This window comes from Erythrolamprus reginae, chromosome Z (genome assembly GCF_031021105.1).
Source record: "Erythrolamprus reginae isolate rEryReg1 chromosome Z, rEryReg1.hap1, whole genome shotgun sequence".
NCBI lineage: Eukaryota > Metazoa > Chordata > Lepidosauria > Squamata > Dipsadidae > Erythrolamprus > Erythrolamprus reginae.
Window position 1 is genome coordinate 136910944 of NC_091963.1, and position 20902 is coordinate 136931845.

Consider the following 20902-nt stretch of genomic DNA (forward strand, 5'->3'; position numbering starts at 1 on the left):
CCATAAGGAGTCTGCAGTCTGGCAAGGACTGGTTCAAACCTGCTAAACGCAAGAACTGTACATAGATTTGAACTCTGGGAACTTGCAAACTCATCATAATGACACCTCCTGAATATGATGAGCGTGAACAAGATCATACTCACTGGGGTTTTTTGCATGTGATGAAATGTTGCATGGTACGTACAAAGTTGCTGAGCATGAACACCATACCACCAGTGACTGAAATGACGTTAACCAAAGAAAGAACTCATTCCAAACCCAACGTTTGAACTTGAATAAAATGATCTCTGCTTTTCTAAGTTGTTGTTTTTACCTCTCTGGGAGAGATGCCACTCCTTACTTGTGTGCTTAGATAAATGAAGACAGTCCTCCATTTGCAACCATTCATTTAGTGACCGTTTCATGTTACAGTGATGCTGTAAAAAAAGCGACTTATTATGACCATTTTTCCATACCTAGCAACCATTGCAGCATTCTCCCGCCCAGTAATGGGCAGCTAATATTTTTTACTGCCACATTGTGGGTGTGGCTTATTTTGTGGGTGTGGCTTAATGGTCATGCGATTGTGTAGGAGTGGCTTGCCGGCCATGTGACCAGGTGGGAGTGGCTTGAACAATCATCATCGTTCAAGTGAACTGTTAAGTCCTCAACTTGCAACCTTACCAGTGTCGCTCACTGGGGTGACAATTTGCTTTGCGTTTCCTGCGCTCGCCTTCCTGGGTCGCCCCCCCACCTCAGGCTGCGTAGCTAGGCGAACGGGTGCTGCCAGAAGCATAAATGCTGCCAATGCTGCTTCCATCCACGCCTTCTGCTTGCACCTCAGGCGGGAGGTGGCCGCATGAGGCTGGAGGGGAGCAGGGCAGGAGAGAGGGAAGCTCGTCCGAGGCCAGGAAGGAGGAAAGAGGAAAAAAGCAAGGAGCGCAGACATAGCAGCAGCAACAGGGGAAAAAAGGAGAGACCAGACCAGTAATCCAGGAAGTGACAGCTGCCGATCAGCTGAAGCTGCGCACACATTTTTATTTCCGCCGGTGGAACTGCGTTCCACCCCATCCTGCCTGCTGCCCACCCCTGCCCCCGTCCCAGTCATGACATCAAAATTTGGATGCTTAGCAACTGGCATTTATTTGCAGTGTCCCAAGGATAGTTGGTCACCTTTTGCGATCTGAGAAGCAAAGTTAATGGGGAAGCCAGATTAGCATTTAGCAAAACAATAGCATTTGGATTTATAATACACTTCACAGTGCTTAGCCTTCTCTAAGTGGTTTACAGAGAGTCAGCCTGTTGCCCCCAACAATCTGGCTCCGCATTTTACCGACCTTGAAAGGATGGAAGGCTGAGTCAACCTTGAGCCTACTGAGATTCGGTCTGCCAAATTGCTGGCAGTCGGTAATCAGCAGACATAGCTTGCAGTACTGCACTCTAACCACTGCACTTAACAACTGTGTTGGCAACTAAACAATGACAGGGATTCAATTAACAATTATTTTATTTATTTGTTTGTCAAACACGAACAAGATAGCAGGTACTGGTATAAACATAAACATAAGAAAAATAACTACAGATAAATGAGGACAATATCACGGTAGGACAGGGACGGTAGTCACACTGGTGCGTTTATGCACACCCCTTACAAACATCTTAGGAATGGGATGAAGTTGACACTCCAGTGAAAGGTTAATTTTTTGGGGGTTTGGGGAAGAAATCACAAAGTCAGGGAGTGCAGTCCAGGCATTGATCACTCTGCTGCTGAAGTCGTATTTTCTACCGTCGAGTTTCGAGCGGTTTACGTTGAGTTTGAATCTCTTTTGTGCTCGTGTGTTGTTGCGGTTGAAGCTAAAGTAATCATTGACAGGTAGGACATTGTGGCAGATGAGATTATGAACTACATTTAGATCAGTTCAGATCTAAATTATTATTTATTATTTATAAATATAAGTTTATAAATTATTATTATTATTTATAAATTATAAATTATATTATAAATTATGGCAAGAAAGGTCTTAAAAAGGGGCAAATTTTACTTAACAACTTGTTTTGCTTAGCAGTGGAAATTTGGAGCTCAGCTGTGGTCGTAAGTTGAGGACTACCTGCATTAATTAATTAATTAATTTAGTCATTTGATTTCTATGACGATTTCTATTAATCTGAGCCGATTCCTGCTCAGATCCCACTTGGGCAAGGCATACTTGCCAACGTTTATGGCTAACAAGTGTTTGGTGGAGAGAAGATTCAGTCCAAGTAGAAATCAGGGATCATGAGAAAGTTGTGTTCATAGAAATCAACTATTCTCAAACATAGCCTTTCTTCCCCTCCCCACTCCCCCAAAACAAAAGGGTTTCTGGACTTTCTGTTCCAGCAAAGACTGGACATTGTAAAGAAACAGAGAGAGTCCCCATGAATTTGGGATGTGTCAAACCTGGCTCATGATTGAAATCTGCATGGCAATCTCCAAACTTTGATGCCTCTTCAGCTGGCATTTGCCAATGAGATAACAACCGAAAAGGCAGGGAGAAGCCTCTCTGGGGCCTCTCTAGGAATCTCCTGGAAGGAAACAGGGCCGGAAAAGGCGGGGAGAAGCCTCTGTGGGGCCTCTCTAGGAATCTCCTGGGAGGAAACAGGCCCTCCCTCCTCCCTATGGTTTCCCCAATCACACACATTATTTGCATTTACATTGATTCCTATGGGAAAAATTGATTCTTCTTACCAATGTTTCTACTTAAGAACCTGATCACGGAATGAATTAAGTTCGTAAGTAGAGGTACCACTGTATATCCATAACCCACAACCAAATCTCTTTCCTCCTCTCCCTCTCCCTTTCTCCACTTCACTCCTTCTTTCTCTCATCATCTTTTTACGTCTATTTTATCTCTTTCTAATCTTAAAAAACAAAACAAAACCCTAACATCATCTTTTGAAAATGATGAATTACAGGTTTTACAAAGCTCCGTTTTGAATGAAGAGTTTCCATATCAACTTTGGCTTTAACATGGCAAAAAATCTCCATATCCCAGAAATTCTGTCAAGCAATAGTAGCCTTCTTCCAGTTTTTCATGTGTTTCTTTTGTTTTTTAATTCATTCATTCGTTCATTCATTCATTCATTCGTTTGTTTGTTTGTTTGTTTGTTTGTTTGTTCGTTCATTCATTCATTCATTCATTCGTTCATTCATTCATTCATTCGTTTGTTCATTCATTCATTCATTCATTCATTCATTCGTTTGTTCGTTCATTTGTTTGTTTGTTCGTTCGTTCGTTTATTTATTTTGCCACATAACTCACTGATACAGTGACTCCAGGCAGCTTACAATACAGTAAAAAATGCCCCCCAAAAGGCAATACAAAGCAATTAAAATATAAAGCTAAACAACTAAGATGGTGGGTGTTCTGGGGGTGAAGATCTTTTCTACTCAGTCAGTCACCCCCAATGTAGCAGGGCCTTGTTGTGGCCCTAGGTCGAGTCACAGAACGGACCAGCAGAAAAGGCTCTTTTCCTGGACTGAAATTATTTGATCTTTAACTACCTTCCAACTTTCAGACTTTATTTTCCTAGGTTTCTGCCCCTGAATAAGCTGGTTGAGGGTGAGAACGAGATAAACGGAGCATGTAGAGGGCAGAAAGGGTAGCCTAGCTGAGTGGCCTCTCAGGAACTACAAGTCCTCATGGTTCGCTCCTGCCATCCTCCCTTACATGGAGAAGAATGGCAGGAAGGTGGCGATTGAAAGGAAGAGAGCGAAAACAGTTGGAGGAGAAACCGAGAGGGCAGCTGCAGACTTCATAGCATTAGATGCCTCCACCCTCCGAACTCCAATCTTCTGTATGGGACGGAAGTTGTTTTTTAGCCGAAGTTCTTCTGCAAAGTCTCTATAGAGTCCTTTAGTAAATTTGTTGACCTATTGAAAGAAAGAGTAGAGATGATAGCAAGAAAGACATGACGGCGGCATTCCAATATCTGCAGGGCTGCCCGCCCCACAGAAAAGGGTGTCAACCTATTCTCCAAAGCCCCTGAAGGCAGAGCAAGGAGTATTGGATGGAAAGTAATCAAGGAGAGACCCAACCTATCATTGAAGAGAAATGGAATTGGAGCAGAATACCTCCGGAACCGCCTGCTACCGCACGAATCCCAGCGACTGATAAGGTCCCAAAGAATTGGCCTTCTCTGGGTCCCGTCGACCAAACAATGTCGTTTGGCGAGCCCCAGGGGAAGAGCCTTCTCTGTGGCAGCCCCGGCCCTCTGGAATCAACTCCCCCCCGGAGATTAGAACTGCCCCCACACTCCTTGTCTTTCGTAAATTACTCAAGACCCATCTATACTGCCAGGCATGGGGGAGTTGAGACACCTTTCCTCCAGGCTTTTTTAATATTTATGTTGGGGTATGTATATGTTGTTTGCTTTTTTAAATATGATAGGGTTTTATGTGCTTTTTAATGTTAGATTTGTTTTTGCTGGAATATTGTTTTTATTATTGTTGTGAGCCGCCACGAGTCTTCAGAGAGGGGCGGCATACAAATCTAATAAATTGAATTGAATTGAATTTATTTCCTCAAAGAGCAATTAACCTGCCAACAGAAGTTGTGAATGCTCCAACACTGGAGATTTGTAATAATAGTTTATAGTTTATAGTTATAGTTTATTAGATTTGTATGCCGCCCCTCTCCGATAATAATAATAATAATAATAATAATAATAATAATAATAATAATACCTAAACAAATACTGTATTTGACTGAAATGGTATAGGCAGAGGTGGGCTGCTGGGGTTTGGGAGAACTAAGGTTTTGTGCAGTTCATGGAACCCCAAAATTCCATTCCTGGGTGGCCCCACCCGCCCCTCACCTCCCAGGAGCCCTCCACCAGGACTGGGTTCTAACTTACCTTACAACCCGTTTGCTTCCTGCTGCACCACGTAGCTGCGCGTGTCCTGTGTACTGCGTGGCCACACGTGTGTGCTTGCGCAGTGTCGAAAACAAAAAAATATATAGCAAAAACACCCCACTCCCTCCCCCTCAAGAAAAGACGGAGGAGTCCATGGACTCGACAGTACCAGCGCCGTGACATCACCGCCGTTTTACTACCAGTTTTATAGAATCAGCGCGAACCAGGAAGAACCCACCATGGCCTCACATGTGGTAAATACAGGGTGCGTGAGGAGGCTCGGGGAGGGCAAAAACAGGCCTACCGAAAGTTCTGCAAGGCTGGAAACAGGCCTGTTTCTGGTCTCCAGAAGGCCTCTGGAGTCTGGGAGGCTGCTTTCGCCCTCCCAGAGGCTCAAGGAAAGCCTCTGAAACCCAGGGAGGACAAAAATGCCCATCCCCACCATGGTGTAGGAGGCCAAATAGGCCACGCCCACCCAGCAACTGGGCAGTGAACACCTTGCTAAAATTTTTGAAGCCCTCCCTCGTTATAGGCATGGGACCCTCCCCAGGCTCCAAAGGCTTCCCTGAAGCTGGAGGAAGATAAAAACGCCTTCCCCCATCCCTCCAAAGGCTCTCTGGAAGCCAAAAATGCCCTCCCAGAGCCTCTGTACAAGCCAAAAATCAGCTGACTGGCACACACATGCATGTTGGAGCTGATCTAGGGCAATAGCTTGCATGCCAGCAGATATGGCTCCGCATGCCAACTGTAGCACCTGTGCCATAGGTTTGCCATCACTGACCTAGGACTTTACATGATCCTAGCAAGGTTAAAAAGGTACCGTAAGTTGACATGCATGAAGATAAATATTTCTGTAGAGGGTCTGGCATTTGTTTTTTAAAAACGAAATAAGGGAGAATTTAATTAATTAATTAATTAATTTTATTTGACCTGTATGTCCCCAATCCCGAAGGACTCAGGGATTTTCTGTCATTTATTAATGTATTTAAATAACCTGGCTTAGTAGTGTAGAGAAATCTTTTTTTCTTTTTTTTTCTTTTTTTAAAGATACAACTTTATTAATAAACAATTAAAATAAACAAAATTAACCAACTTGTTGTTTGACATTAGTTGAGGTTTCTAGGCTTATATTTCAGCAATCCTATTTCTCCTCACATCTAGCCAAATATTCTTTTGGAATATTGAAATTCTTCTCCTCAACTCACAACCAAAATTTGAGGGCAGAGGTGGGTTTTAAGGAGCTTACGAAAGGCGAGGAGGGTGGGGGTAATTCTAATCTCTGGGGGGAGTTGGTTCCAGAGGGCCGGGGCTGCCACAGAGAAGGCTCTTCCCCTGGGTCCCACCAAACAACATTGTTTAGTCGACGGGACCCGGAGAAGGCCAACTCTGTGGGACCTAACTGGTCACTGGGATTCGTGCGGCAGAAGGCGGTCCCGGAGATAATCTGGTCCGGTGCCATGAAGGGCTTTATAGGTCATAACCAACACTCCAAATGCTTGCTCATATTTATGACGGTCGCTGTGTGCTGGGGTGATGTGATGCACTCTTATGACCTTCTGACAAGCAAAGTCAATGAGGAAGCTGGATTCATGACGATAGCGGCGATTCACCTAACAGTTGGGGCCAGAAAGGTTGTAAAATGGGGCACAACTCACTGAACAACTGTCTTGCTTAGCAACAGGAATTTGGGGCTCCGTTGTGGTTGTAAGTCGAGGCCTACTTTTACTTCTTTGGTGGAGCCAAAGAGAAGAAAAATCAAATTAAAAAAGGAGCTACCTAGTTCTAGCAGAGCTCAAATTAATGTCAAAACCACAAACGTTGCTTCCCTGTTGCACCCCACCACAACACCCACCTGGTTTGGCAACATCCTTTGACTGCTCATACAGCCATGTTGTTTTTAACTTCATCTCCAGGCCATGAGCAACATGGACTGAAGTCATCCTTGGTTACCCCTGTGTTGAAATAGTGTTTCCTACTGTATTCTGACACCATATAAGAAAGTGTTTCCCAACCTTGGCAACTCGAAGCTATTTGGACTTCAATTCCCAGAATTCCCCAGCCAGCGAATGCTGGCTGGGGAATTCTGGGAGTTGAAGTCCAGATAGCTTCGAGTTGCCAAGGTTGGGAATACACTGATATAAGGCACATACAATTTGTAAAATTATGTCAGAGAAAAATCAGGTGCAGAGGGACTTAAATAACAACAAAAAAAAGGGCAGGAAATGGATTCATCAATGGGGAGCACCAATTTCATGACAGAATGGTATTTGGCTGAGTCGGGAAGGCAAAGACGCAATGCCCCATTTTGGGAAGAGTTCAAAAGTGGAGAAACATTAGTAGTTCTTGACTTACAACCCTTTGTTTAATGATCATGCAAAGTTATTGTGAGAATATTCATGACTGGGTGAGCCAGTGGTAACAAGACCAGCCAATGAATAGGCATAACAACTCAGTCAGCCAATAGGAGCTAACTACGTCTGAGTCTGTGTAGAGAATTGAAACTAAAGCTTAAGGCTGGGTGTGGCTCCATGCTTCTCTCTCTATTTTTTTCCACTCTGAACTCTGCTTATTAAATGAAATTATGTTCTCTGTTGTCTGAAGAAGAACTCTGCTATTGGTATTGTAAGTAAATACATGTTATTATGTTTATAAAGAAGCTATTGAATTAAGCCGAATCAGTCATCTGTGAGTGCTTCTGGTTTTGATTTTGCAACAAACTTTAATAGTTACAACGACACTGAAAAAAGTGACTTATGGACATTTTCAGGCTTGCGCCCATTGCAACATCCTTGTGGTCACATAATCAAAATTTGGGTGCTTGGCAACTGGCGTGGTATTTTTGATGGTTGCAATGACCCTGGGGTAATTGGTTGTAAGATGGCCAGAGTCCTTTGGGAGTAGGGAGGCATATAAGAATGAATGAGTGAATGGATAAATAAATAAATCACCTCTTGCAACCTTCTTGCCAGCAAACTAAGTCAAATTCACTTAACGATCATGTTACCAACTTAACAACTGTGGCAAGAAAGGTCATAAAATGGAGCAAAACAACTGTCTTGTTTAGCAATGGAATGCTTGGGCTCAGTGGTGGTCACACATTGAGGACTACCTGTAGCCAGGGGAAGGAGTTAAACAGGGAATTAGCCTGGAATCCCTACATGCACATAAAAGAGTAAAGTTTGATACCTTCCCGCCCCTCTGAATGCCTTTGAACTTTGTCTAGTCCTGTGATGATGAACCTATAGCGTGTATGCCACAGGTGGCACGCGGAGCCATATAGGAGGGCGTTGCTCTATGTCAGCTCCAGCGTGCATGCGCGCACTAGACAGCTGATTTTTGGCCTTGACAGAGGCTGTTTCGCGGAGGTTAAAAACAGCCCAAGGGGCAAACCAGAAGTCTATTTTTCCGAATTTCCGGTTTGGCTGTTTTGCCATTTTTTTCACCGTCCCAGGCTTCAGTGAGGCCTGTACGCATGCATGGAGACGGGGGCATGATGTGCGTGCACAGAAGCAGCGTGCGGGGGGGTGTTGCACATGGACGGGGGAGGGAATGGGTGTGCACACACACCCTTTTGTCACATGGACCAAAAAAGGTTCGCCATTACTGGTCTAGTTTTACTCAGGTGCCTATTCTAAAGATCTGAGCCATAAAATGGCTGATTGAACTCTTCAGGTGTGGATTTAGTGGTTCACATCCTGATACAACTGTATTGTGTACCGTATGGTATTGTGTCGAGTCTTCTGAGAGGGGCAGCATCCAATAAATAAATAAATGAAATAAATTCTTTACCAGTTTAGAAGGCAGAAGGATGGGGTCAGCAAAGACGGTCCATATCACATTCTCTTCACAGCCAGGGGTGGTGAGGGATCCAGGGTAGCGGTAATAACGGGTGAAGTTAGTGGTACCCATCAAGTCCAGCAGAGAAAAAGAGACGTCAAGATGCTCATTGTCACCTGGTCAAGAATCGGAGGAAAATTAGTTATGCCTTGCTTGCTCAATTGAGTTATTTTCAAGTCTGCTTTCACACTGACTGTGAAAGAAAAATGGAAAGCCGATTAAAGCTGACAAACCACTCCAAACACAACTGCAAAAAGTGTAACTTTAGTAATCGAGTGGTCAAAGCTTGGAACTCATTTCCAGACTCTGTAGTGTCATCTCTTAACCCCCAAAATTTTACCCTTAGACTGTCCACTGTTGACCTCTCCAAATTCATAAGAGGCCAGTAAGGGGCGTGCATAAGTGCCCTAATGTGCCTCCTATCCTGTTCAAATGTCTCTTTATGTTTTACTAGCATCATGTACAGTGATACCTTGTCTTACAAACTTAATTGGTTCCGGGATGAGGTTCTTAAGGTGAAAAGTTTGTAAGACGGAACAGTGTTTCCCATAGGAATCAATGGAAAAGCGATTAATGCGTGCAATTCACCCCTTTTCCCAGCCGAAGCACCTGTTTTTGTGCTGCTGGGATTCCCCTGAGGTTCCCCTCCATAGGAAACCCTACCTCCGGATATCTGTGTTTTTGCGATGCTGCAGGGGAATGCCAGAAGGGGAATCCCAGCATCACAAAAACGGTTGCTTCGCTGGCAACGGAAGTCTGGGGGTGGGGTTTCCCAGCTAAGGGAACCTCAGTGAAATCACAGCATTGCAAAACACCAAAGTCCTCAAAACCACATCTCCAGACCTCTGTGTTTTTGCGATGCTGCGATTTCACTGAGGCTCCCCTCGCTGGGAAACCCCACCTCCGAATTTCCATTGCCAGCGAAGCACCCATTTTTGCGCTGCTGGGATTCCCCTGCAGCATCACAAAACACAGAAGTCCAGAGGTGGAGTTTCCCATGGAGGGGAGCCTCAGGGGAATCCCAGCAGTGCAAAAATTGGGCGCTTCGTTGGCAACGGAAGTCCAGAGGTGGGGCATCCCAGCGGCAGCGGTGGGTTTGTAAGGTGACAATAGTTTGTAAGAAGAGGCAAAAAAATCTTAAACCCCGGGTTTGTATCTCGAAAAGTTTGTATGACGAGGCGTTTGTAAGACGAGGTATCACTGTATATGAATATTATTATCTCTAATGTTTTTCTAATCTTTTATTCATGTATGTTAATATGATTTTTTCTTCGTATTCCTACATTATGTACTAGACAAAATAAACAAATAAATAAAATAAATCGACCTTTTCACCCTCTCTGTCAGGAAGGCAGTTCCTATTGCTACCAGAATAGAATAGAAAAGAATAGAAATCTTTATTGGCCAATAATAAATTTGTCTTTGGTGCATATGCTCTCAGTGTACATAAAAGAAAAAGATACATTTGTCAAGAATCCTGAGGTGCACACCTAATGATTGTCACAGGGTCCAAATAAGCAATCAGGAAAAGCATCAATATTGTTTCAATATTGTTTGATTCAATATTGAATCAAAATTCAAATAAAATGCTTTATTTTATTTTTTAAAATTTGAATTTCCTGTGATCAACCTGAAATTGGGAAGATCTTGCAAAACAAGCAAGCAAGAAGCACCTCATGGAAGCTTGCATTTTTGGTGAGGTTGCCTGAAGTTCGTGGTGATGGTGAGAAAAAAATTGGGAGTTGGAAGTGTTCCATGTACAGAGCCCCACCTGTGTTGGCACCTGTAGCCTGAAAGAGGCAGTAAGTGTGGAACATCAGATTAGGACTGAAGAAACGTGGGATCAAATCCCTGAAACTTGTTGGGAGGTGTTGCACATTCCTGCTGAATCATACTGATCTCTCTTTAGCCACCGACTTTCTGCACAAGCTCTCCAGGGGCACCTTCTGCCTCAATTCCTCAAGGGCTCTAAAAATAGGTTGGTCAAGTGCATGGAGGTGATGGACACTAAAATCTATTAGCCTTCAGAATGTTAGGACTGCCTCTAAAGCAGTGAAAGGCTGCAATTTTTTTTACTACGATACTGTGGCTGTGGCTTATTTTGTGGGTGTGGCTTGCCAGTCATGTGACCAGCTAGGAATGGCTTGACGATCATGCGACCAGGGGAGGTGGCTTAGAGGTCATGTGACTGGCTTGAAAGGGGGGCAACTTGACATCACTCACATCAAGAGTTTGGATTAGGGTTTGGGTGGCTGGCCTCTCCTCGCCTCAAAGAGATATAATTTCCCTTACTATTACTGAATATCCAAACTATACTATTTAATTCTATGAATATATGTCATAGGTGTACATACATATTACACCCAGGCACATAAAAATATACATTATCTACTATATAAACTGTATATGTATGTACACACACGCACGGGCAGCTCTTCTAAAATTATACACATTCAACCTCATTTACTGCGATAGGAAAAAACATACCCAGAGCCCAGAAGAGGGAAAAACAAAATAATTCAAAATTTTTCTACCAGTTCTGTGTACCTGACCATATCCATAGGAGCCCATGGGAGATCAATGGGTTTATTCATTCATTCATTCATTCATTCATTCATTCATTCATTCATTCATTCATTCATTCAATTTTTATGCCGCCCTTCTCCTTAGACTCAGGGCAGCTTACAACATGTTAGCAATAGCACTTTTTTAAAAGAGCTAGGCTATTGCCCCCACAATCCGGGTCCTCATTTTACCCACCTTGGAAGGATGGAAGGCTGAGTAAACCTTGAGCCGGTGATGAGATTTGAACCGCTGACCTTCAGATCTACAAGTCAGCTTCAGTGGCCTGCAGTACAGCACTCTACCTGCTGCGCCATCCCGGCTCAGGTTTCCTTATGCAGTTGTTCAACTACTGAGAGCAAAGGTAAGTTCCTATTGGTGAGTCCAGGGGAGGTAGTGATCTGCCGATTGCACAATTTGCGCGAGACAGTCTGGTACTGTTTTTCCCGGTCCCTGCGCCTTGCCATTTTGAAAATTAATTTTTGATAATTCCCTCAACACCGTCAAACTATTTACTAAGTCTGCACTACTATTAATCTTTTTTCTTCTGCGCATGTGTGGAAGCAAAATCGTGTGAGTGGCGTGTGAGCATGCGCAATATGTTGTGACATGTGCACAGCGCATCAGTATGCCAATAAGAGGAACCCACCACTGACTGTGAGAGCTATATGATGGACCAGATGGGGTCCAATATCTAGTGAGGTAACTTAGTTTTTTATATATCAGAATAGAATAGAATAGAATTTTATAGGCCAAATGAGATTGGACACACAATAAATTTGTCTTGGTATATATGCTCTCAGAAAAGATACATTTGTCAAGAATCATGAGGTACAACACTTAATGATTGTCATAGGGTACAAATAAGCAATCTAATTATATTAGGAAGCAGTCAATATAAATTGTAAGGACATAAACAACAAAGTTACAGTCATACAGCCATTTGTGGGAGGAGATTGGTGATAGTAACTATGAGAAGATAATAGTAGTGCAGACTTAGTAAATAGTTTGACAGTGCTGAGGGAATTATTTGTTTAGCAGAGTGATGGTGTTCGGGGGGGAAAACTGTTCTTGTGTTGAATTGTCTTGGTGTACATTGCTCTAAAGTGACGTTTTGAGGGTAGGAGTTGAGGCAGGTTGTGTCCAGGATGTGAGGGGTCAATAAATATTTTCACTGCCCTCTTATTGACTCGTGCACTATACGGGTCCTCAACGGAAGGCTGGTTGGCAGCAATTGCTTTTTCTGCAGTTAGAAACATAGAAACATAGAAGACTGACGACAGAAAAAGACCTCATGGTTCATCTAGTCTGCCCTTATAATATTTTCTGTATTTTATCTTAGGATGGATGGATGTTTATCCCAGGCATGTTTAAATTCAGTTACTGTGGATTTATCTACCACGTCTGCTGGAAGTTTGTTCCAAGGATCTACTACTCTTTCAGTAAAATAATATTTTCTCATGTTGCTTTTGATCTTTGAACTAACTTCAGATTGTGTCCCCTTGTTCTTGTGTTCACTTTCCTATTAAAAACACTTTCCTCCTGGACCTTATTTAACCCTTCTAACTTTCTAAAGTTAAACCCTTCTAAAGTTCTAACTGTCCTCTGAAGTCTGTGTCATTTTTGTTGTGTTGCAGAACCAAACCAGACAGTTATAGATGTGCAGACGACAGATTCAATAATAATTCTGTAGAATTGTATCAACAGCTCCTTTTCCCTCCACCTATCAATCAATAGCTTTTAGTGCACCCTTGCTCACAAGGATGCTTTGAGGAAAATGGGGAAGGACAAGAAATATATATCATCATTGATCTCCCTAGAACAATGGTGTCCAAACATGGCAATTTTAAAACTTGAGGACTTCAACTCCCAGAATTCCACAGCCAGCATGGAACTTTAAATTTTAGGGATCCCTGAAGCTCTCTGACCTTAATTGTTTGCTCTGCAGACCTTTCACTACCCAACTAGGTAACCTCATACTACTGAATTTGCTCCCTATTTTTATAATTACCCTGCCAGTGTTGATTGGGTGTGGTTTTTCTCCTTGGTAATTCCTTAATTAGGGCATTGTTTTCTGTTTGACTGTTTGTTTCTTTATCTCCTCGGTGGGTCCTTGATTGTTGCATTCTGCCTGATTGTATGTCAGGTGCTAATCCCTGCTTATCTAGGTTACTTATTTTATCTACTTTTTTTTTAAAAGGTTGACAAGTCATTAGAAAGGCATGTGAGGACAAGGCAGGGAAATGGTTGGAGCAATTGGCCGACTGGATGATACCGGTTGCAAAGTGGAAGCATCCGTTTTCCAGCTCATTATGAAAGCCAATGTGAAGTCTTAGAGATACAAGAAGATGCAAAGATCTCTCCAGAAATCCGACAAACTTACCTTTCTTAGATACTTTTTTGAGGTGATCGGTGAACAATCCCCACGCGTGTTCAGTTTTGCTTTCAGTATGCTTAGATTCCTGCAAAAAGGAGGAAAGAAGAGGAGGCGATATCAGGCACGAGAGACCAGTTCCATAGGTGAATATTCAAATTAACTGATCTATTGCTCAAAGCCTACGCACAAGAATCTTTCCAACTAATAGTTAACCATAACCCTGATCCTACGCAGCTTCTGCTCAGGCAATCTCACACTACTCACAAGAGCCTACAAAACTTTTGCCAAACCCATCCTGGACTACTGCTCATCTGTCTGGAACCCATACCACATATCAGACATCAACACCCTTGAAAATGTCCAAAGATATTTCACCAGAAGAGCCCTTCACTCCTCCACTCGAAACAGAATACCCTACGAAAATAAACTAACAATCCTGGACCTAGATAGCCTAGAACTGCGGCGCCTAAAACACGACTTGAGTATTGCCCACAAGATCATATGCTGCAATGTCCTACCGGTCAATGACTACTTCAGCTTCAACCGCAACAACACAAGAGCACACAACAGATTCAAACTTAATACGAACCGCTCCAAACTTGACTGTAAAAAATATGATTTCAACAATCGAGTTATCGAAGCGTGGAACTCATTACCAGACTCAATCGTCTCAACCCCTAACCCCCAACATTTCTCCCTTAGACTCTCCACGATTGACCTCTCCAGGTTCCTAAGAGGCCAGTAAGGGGCGTCCATAAGTGCACTGGTGTGCCTTTCGTCCCTTGTCCAATTGTCTTTCCTTTCTCTCACTTATCATATATATTCTCTTTCTTTCATGTATCCTCTCCTCTAAGTTCACTTTTACCCTTATTTATATTACTACATGTCTATTTTTCTTCCTATGTATTTATGTATTGGACAAATGAATAAATAAAAATAAATAATAGATTAGGGTCAATTTCAGTGAAAAGAAGTTAGTCTTCATTCTTTTCTTTTCTATAAAGGGATTCTAGACCAATCCCTCTTTTCAGTTCACCCCCTGACTCTTTCAGTGCTTTTCCTCCATAACATTCAAGAATTTGGGAATGAAACGAATTTTAACATTGAATATTCTCTTCCCCTAACTAACTGCTTCCAGTTTTCCACCGTTCTGCAATTTTAGAGTAAAAACCATAAATACAGGGAGCAGTGCTGTGATTGAAATTTTTCTACTACTGGCTCGGTAGGCGTGGCTTGGTGGGGCGGCACCTTGCTGTGAGTATCATTGAGTGGGCCATGTCCACTCAGTCAGATAATGAGATAATGATTGTATAGAAAGTGGAAGCCTGATCTTTGGCTCCATTGACACAAGCAAGCATACAGAACCTTAGAAAACCCATTCAAGACAGGGTATTTTGAAATTTTGTGGGATACTTGTAAAACATATACTAGAAGACTAGCAATGACATATATCAGAAAACAGGAGAAACAAATGAGAGAAAAATAAAATGAAATGGAAGAGGAATACAATAGACTAGAAAAAGTCTTGCAAAAATACCCACAAGATAACACTTAAAAATAAAATGACCCTACAGAAACATAACATAGATATTATTGAAAATGAAAAGATTGCCCAGAAAATAAAAGAGGCAAAACAAAACTTTTTTGAAAATACAAAAAAGCCAGGATGTTGCTTGGCTTATAAAATTAAGAAAGAGAGAGAAAAGAAAACAATAAATCAACTGATAGACCTAAAAGGAAATTTACCCTTTCAAAACTATGAAAAACAGAAAATAATAGAAAATTACTATGAACAATTATACAAACAAGAAAATGTAAAGAAAGAAGAAATAAAATATTATCTGGAGAATGCTAATATACCCAAAAATCCCAGAAAATGTCAAAAAGAAAGGATATCAATGATGGATAGAAGGAATTAAAACACAGAAAAATGGAAAAACACCAGTACCTGATGGATTACCAGCAGAATTTTACAAAATCTCCAACATACATTAAGTGAAATTATGTTAGAAGTATTTAAACATTTGTTACTGAAGGTCAAAATTCCTGATTCATGGATGAAAGCATATTTGACTTTTATATCTAAAGAACACTCTGACTTACAACAAATAAGAAATTATAGACCAATTTCTTTATTGAATGTGGACTATAAGATTTTTGCTTCAATCATGGCAGGATGGTTGTAGAGACTATTAAATGAATTTATTCATTTAGACCAAAATGGCTTCCTACCTAACAGACAGATAATAGATAATATAAGAATTGTCTTAAATATGTTTAAATATTATGAAGTTCACTTCAAAAAACAACTTGGACTATTGTTTCTAATGCACAAAAGGCCTTTGACAAGGTTAATTGGAAATTTATGACGTTACAATTAGAAATGATTGATTTTGGAGAACAATTTTTAAACATGGTAAAAGCAGTATATAATAAACCACTGGTGAAAGTGATGGTAAATGCTGAATTGACAGAGAGAATTAAAATAGAGATAGGTACTATGCAGAGATGCCCTTTAGCAGCACTACTATAAATTCAGAAAAGAAGAATATAAATTACAAGCTTTTGCAGAAGATTTGGTGTTTATTATGGAAGGTCCAATAGAGATTGGCCTTAAAATATTAAGACAAATAGAACAATATGGAGGTTTCAGGATTAAAAATTAATAAAGAAAAACAAAAATGATGGCAAAAAATATGACAGAAAAGCAAAAGAGAAAAGCAGAAAAGAATTGGGCATTCAGATAATTAAAACGATTAAATATTCGGGTGTATATTTAACAGCAAGATGTGTAACAATAAAAAATAACCATAACTAATTGAGAATGCAAACTGAGGTAGATTTGGAAAAATAGAAAAATGTACAAATGTCATTAATAGGTAGAATAGTGATAATTAAAATGAATATATTGCAGAGAATATTATATTTGTTTCAAAACATTCTGATTAAATTAGAGAAACTTTTTTTGGAAAAGATAAATAAGACAATAAGGCAATTTATTTGGCAAGGAGAAAAACAAGAATTAAAATGAAACTTCTGCAGGAAGCAAACGTGAGAGGTGGATTTGGAGTACCTAATTGGGAAATATAGTACCAAGCAGCAGCATTAGCATGGCTGAAAAATGGGTTTTACTGATAAATGTAAGATTATTATCTCTGGAAGATCACGATTCGCAAATAGGGCAGCATGCTTTTTTATAGTATAAAATATATTCATACTTTCAAAAGCATTGTTTAAGGAATAGTTTGTTAACAGTGTGGGGAAAAGTAAAAGTAAAACACTATATGGAAATACCAATGTGGCTTTCAACAATGAAAGCACTTAGACATCCAAATATTATCAACTTAAGAAATATTATAAGATATAAGGATATTCTAACAGAAATGGTGGTGGTGGAGATCATAAATTCAAATCAAAGTTGTAAATATATTTGGGGGAGGCCCATCGTAACTTTGAACTGGTCGTAAATTGAAGACTACATCTAGGCATTTGGCCTGGCCAGAACGTTTTCTAACTACTGTGGTACCTCTACTTATGAACTTAATTCGTTCCATGAACAGGTTCTTAAGTAGAAAAATTTGTAAGAAGCAGCAATTTTTCCCATAGGAAACAATGTAAAAGCAAATAATATACAGTTGGGGAAAAGACAGGGAGGGTAGAGGCCCTGTTTCCTCCCAGGAGATTCCTAGCGAGGCCCCACAGAGGCTTCTCCCTGACTTTTCTGGTTACAGTTTCGGAGGCTCCGGTTTGTAAGTGGAAAATGGTTCTTGAGAAGAGACAAAAAAATCTTGGACACCTGGTTCTTATCTAGAAAAGTTCATAAGGGTCTGGATGGGTGTCAAGAGACTCAAACTCAACCCTGATAAGACGGAGCGGCTGTGGGTTTCCCAAGGATAATTCCATCTGTCCGCCCATCACCCTGGGGGGGAGGAATTACTGACCCCCTCAGAGAAAGTCCGCAACTTGGGCTTCCTCCTCGATCCACAGCTTACATTAGAGAACCATCTTTCAGCTGTAGCGAGGGGGACGTTTTCCCAGGTTCGCCTGGTGCACCAGTTGCGGCCCTATCTGGACCGGGAGTCACTGCTCACAGTCACTCATGCCCTCATCACCTCGAGGCTCAACTACTGTAATGCTCTCTACATGGGGCTACCTTTGAAGAGTGTTCGAAAACTTCAGATCGTGCAGAATGCAGCTGCGAGAGCAATCATGGGCTTCCCTAGGTATGCTCATGTTACACCAACACTCCGCAGTCTGCATTGGTTGTCGATCAGTTTCCGGTCACAATTCAAAGTGTTGGTTATGACCTATAAAGCCCTTCATGGCATCGGACCAGAATATCTCTGGGACCGCCGTCTGCCACACGAATCCCAGCGACCAGTTAGGTCCCACAGAGTTGGCCTTCTCCGGGTCCCGTCGACTAAACAATGTCGTCTAGCAGGACCGAGGGGAAGAGCCTTCTCTGTGGTGGCCCCGAACCTCTGGAACCAGCTCCCCCCGGAGATTAGGATTGCCCCCACCCTCCTTGCCTTTCGCAAACTTTTTAAAACCCACCTCTGCCGTCAGGCATGGGGGAATTGAGATAGCTTCCCCAGGCCTATATTGTTTATGTATGGTATGTTGTGTGCACGTTTTTTAAATTATGGGTTTTTAGTTTTAACTATTACATTTGTATTGTATATTGTTTTTCTATTACTGCTGTGATCCGCCCCGAGTCTACAGAGAGGGGCAGCATACAAATTTAATTAATAATAATAATAATAATAATAATAATAATAATAATAATAAGTAGAAGCGTTCTTAGGTAGAGGTATCACTGTATATATTTTTCTGTTGGTGAAAAAAAAATCCTACATACTTTTGACTCTTTTGTACATTTCTGGAAAATATCTTCCTTTATCTTATCACCTGGTTTTTATAGATTGGCATAATTGGTCAATGGAGATGACTTGGATTGGGGACTCACCTCAATAAAAAATGCCAGCACTGCGATGCCCTTTGCATACTTCACAGCATGTAACATGCTAAGATTGCCTCTGGTATGTACAATGTGCATCTGAAGAGAGAACACAAAGACTTTGTGAGACCTCTGCTTCTCCTTGGTATCCTGATCATATATTGATGAAGCTTCCTTACCAGACTTTTTTTTAAAAAATAAATTTTATTGAGTTATATACATATTAAAAAACTCAAAAACAGATCGGTATATTGTCAATTTGTGAATACAATTGTAGGATGTCTGCTATAAGACAGTACAACATATATTACCGTCCCTCCCCCCTCCCCTGCTGCATCTTTGCAGCTTATCTTGTGAATTCACGGATAATTGTATCAGCGAGATTATACACAAATACATACATAAATTATACATATATATATATATACCTATATAGAAATAACAATAATAAGACATGTAAAAAGAATTTGTCAACAAATAAATAAAGTATTATTTATCTGTATTTGGATTGTTTTTGTATTTTCTTTTATTTTTTATATTAACCTTATGTGCAACTATTCTTTTTTTCGGTTGTTAACCCAATTGTAAAAGTTTTTCCATGTGTCTTACCAGACTTTTATTTACTTAATTTATTTTACTTATTAGTTTTGCAAATAACTCAAAACCGTGAACATATCCAACACAACTCCCTCCTCCTATTTTCTTCACAGCAACAATCCTGTGAGGATTGTTGAATGACTGGCCCAAAGTCACTCAGAGGCAGGGATGGGTTGCTACCTGTGCAGGAGGCAATTCCGCCAGATTGCAAAATTTGTGTGCGATCTTCGGGCACCGCCATCTTTTTTCTTTAATTTTTTTTGTATTTTTTGCTTCGTGCACATGTACAGAAGCAAAAGCTAAAAAAATTACCAATTTTTTTGCTTCTGCGCATGCTCCTGATTACATCCCAGATCTGGCTTCAGTCCTTAAAATATTGCAAATTCTTACATTCCATGGAAAAGCTATAATTGGAAGAAGGACAATAGATTTCAGAAATTGCAACATGGCAAACTCAGTCCTTGGTTTTCCCAAGCTTCAGACAAATTTCGAGATGACTTTACTTTGTTACAGGTAATCCTTGACATATGGACACAATTGAGCCCAACATTTCTTTCACTAAGCAGAACACTTGTTGAGCTTTGCCCCATTGTACAATTTCTTTTGACAGAATTGTTAAATGAATCACGACAGTTGTTACATTAGTAACACGGTTGTTAAGTGAATCTGGCTTCCACGTTGACTTTGCTTGTCAGAAGGTCACATAAGGACACCACGTGGCCACAGGACCCTGCTATCATCATAAATACATGTCAAGCGTCCAAATTTTGATCAGGTGACCATGGGGAAAGCTGCAAAAGTTGTAAGTGTAAAAAATGATGCTGAATCCTATTTTTTTCAGTGCTGTAACTTTGAACCATCACTAAATAAATGGTTGTAAGCAGTGAAGGGCCACACCTCCACATGAGATTTTGCTTCCGTGCATGTGGTTCTCGCATGTGACTTTCACGAATTTCTTTGCCTAGGCGCATGCACAGAAGCAAAATCTCATGTGGGGTGCATGGGGCACAAGTGTGTGGGGCGGGGATGTGCAGACGTGCACGCATCGCCATTTCCGCTACCGGAACGGCAATCCCAGGCGTACGGGGGGGGCAGCCTGGTACTGGTTGTAAGCAGTAATGGACAGCCAAAAATTTTATTGCCACTTTGTGGGTGTGGCTTATTTTGTGGGTGTGGCTTAATGGTCACATGACTGGGTAGGAGTGGCTTGCCTGCCATGTGATCAGGTGGGAGGGGCTTGAACGATCATCATTATTTGAGTGAGCTGTTAAATCCTCAACATATAGCCTCACCAGTGTCGCTTGCTGGGCTGACAATTTGCTTTGCGTTTCCTGCGTTCTCCTTCCTGGGTCGCCCCCCGTCTCAGGCTGCGTAGCTAGGCGAACGGGTGCTGCCAGAAGCACAAATGCTGCCAGCATCGCTTCCACCTACCCACGCCTTCTGCTTGCACCTTGGGTGGGCGGTGGCCGTTTGAGGCTGGAGGGGAGCCGAGCAGGAGAGAGGGAAGCTTGTCCGAGGCCAGGGAGGAGGAAAGAGGAAAAAAGCAAGGAGCACAGATGCAGCAGCAGCAGCAGGGAAAAAAAGGAGAGCCGAGCTGAGACCAGTAATCCAGGAAGTGGCAGCCGCCGATCAGCTGGAGCTGTGCATGCATCTTCATTTTCGCCAGTGAAACTGCTTTCCACCCTGTGCTGCCTGCTGCC

At 41.6% G+C, this 20902-nt stretch overlaps 1 protein-coding gene across 1 annotated transcript in view; it reads right to left on the reverse strand.

Annotated features, from left to right (window-relative positions):
- Positions 1 to 3330: 3330 nt before the first annotated feature.
- Positions 3331 to 20902, reverse strand: part of LOC139153484 (carbonic anhydrase 4-like) — a 29166-nt gene continuing 11594 nt past the window's right edge. Inside the window, exons 6-9 of the mRNA XM_070727461.1 lie at positions 18615 to 18704; positions 13655 to 13733; positions 8662 to 8825; positions 3331 to 3889 (exon numbers count right to left, since the gene is read on the reverse strand). Coding sequence (XP_070583562.1) covers positions 3683 to 3889; positions 8662 to 8825; positions 13655 to 13733; positions 18615 to 18704 — 540 coding nt within the window. The 3' untranslated portion in view covers positions 3331 to 3682. The remainder of the gene's footprint in view (positions 3890 to 8661; positions 8826 to 13654; positions 13734 to 18614; positions 18705 to 20902) is intronic.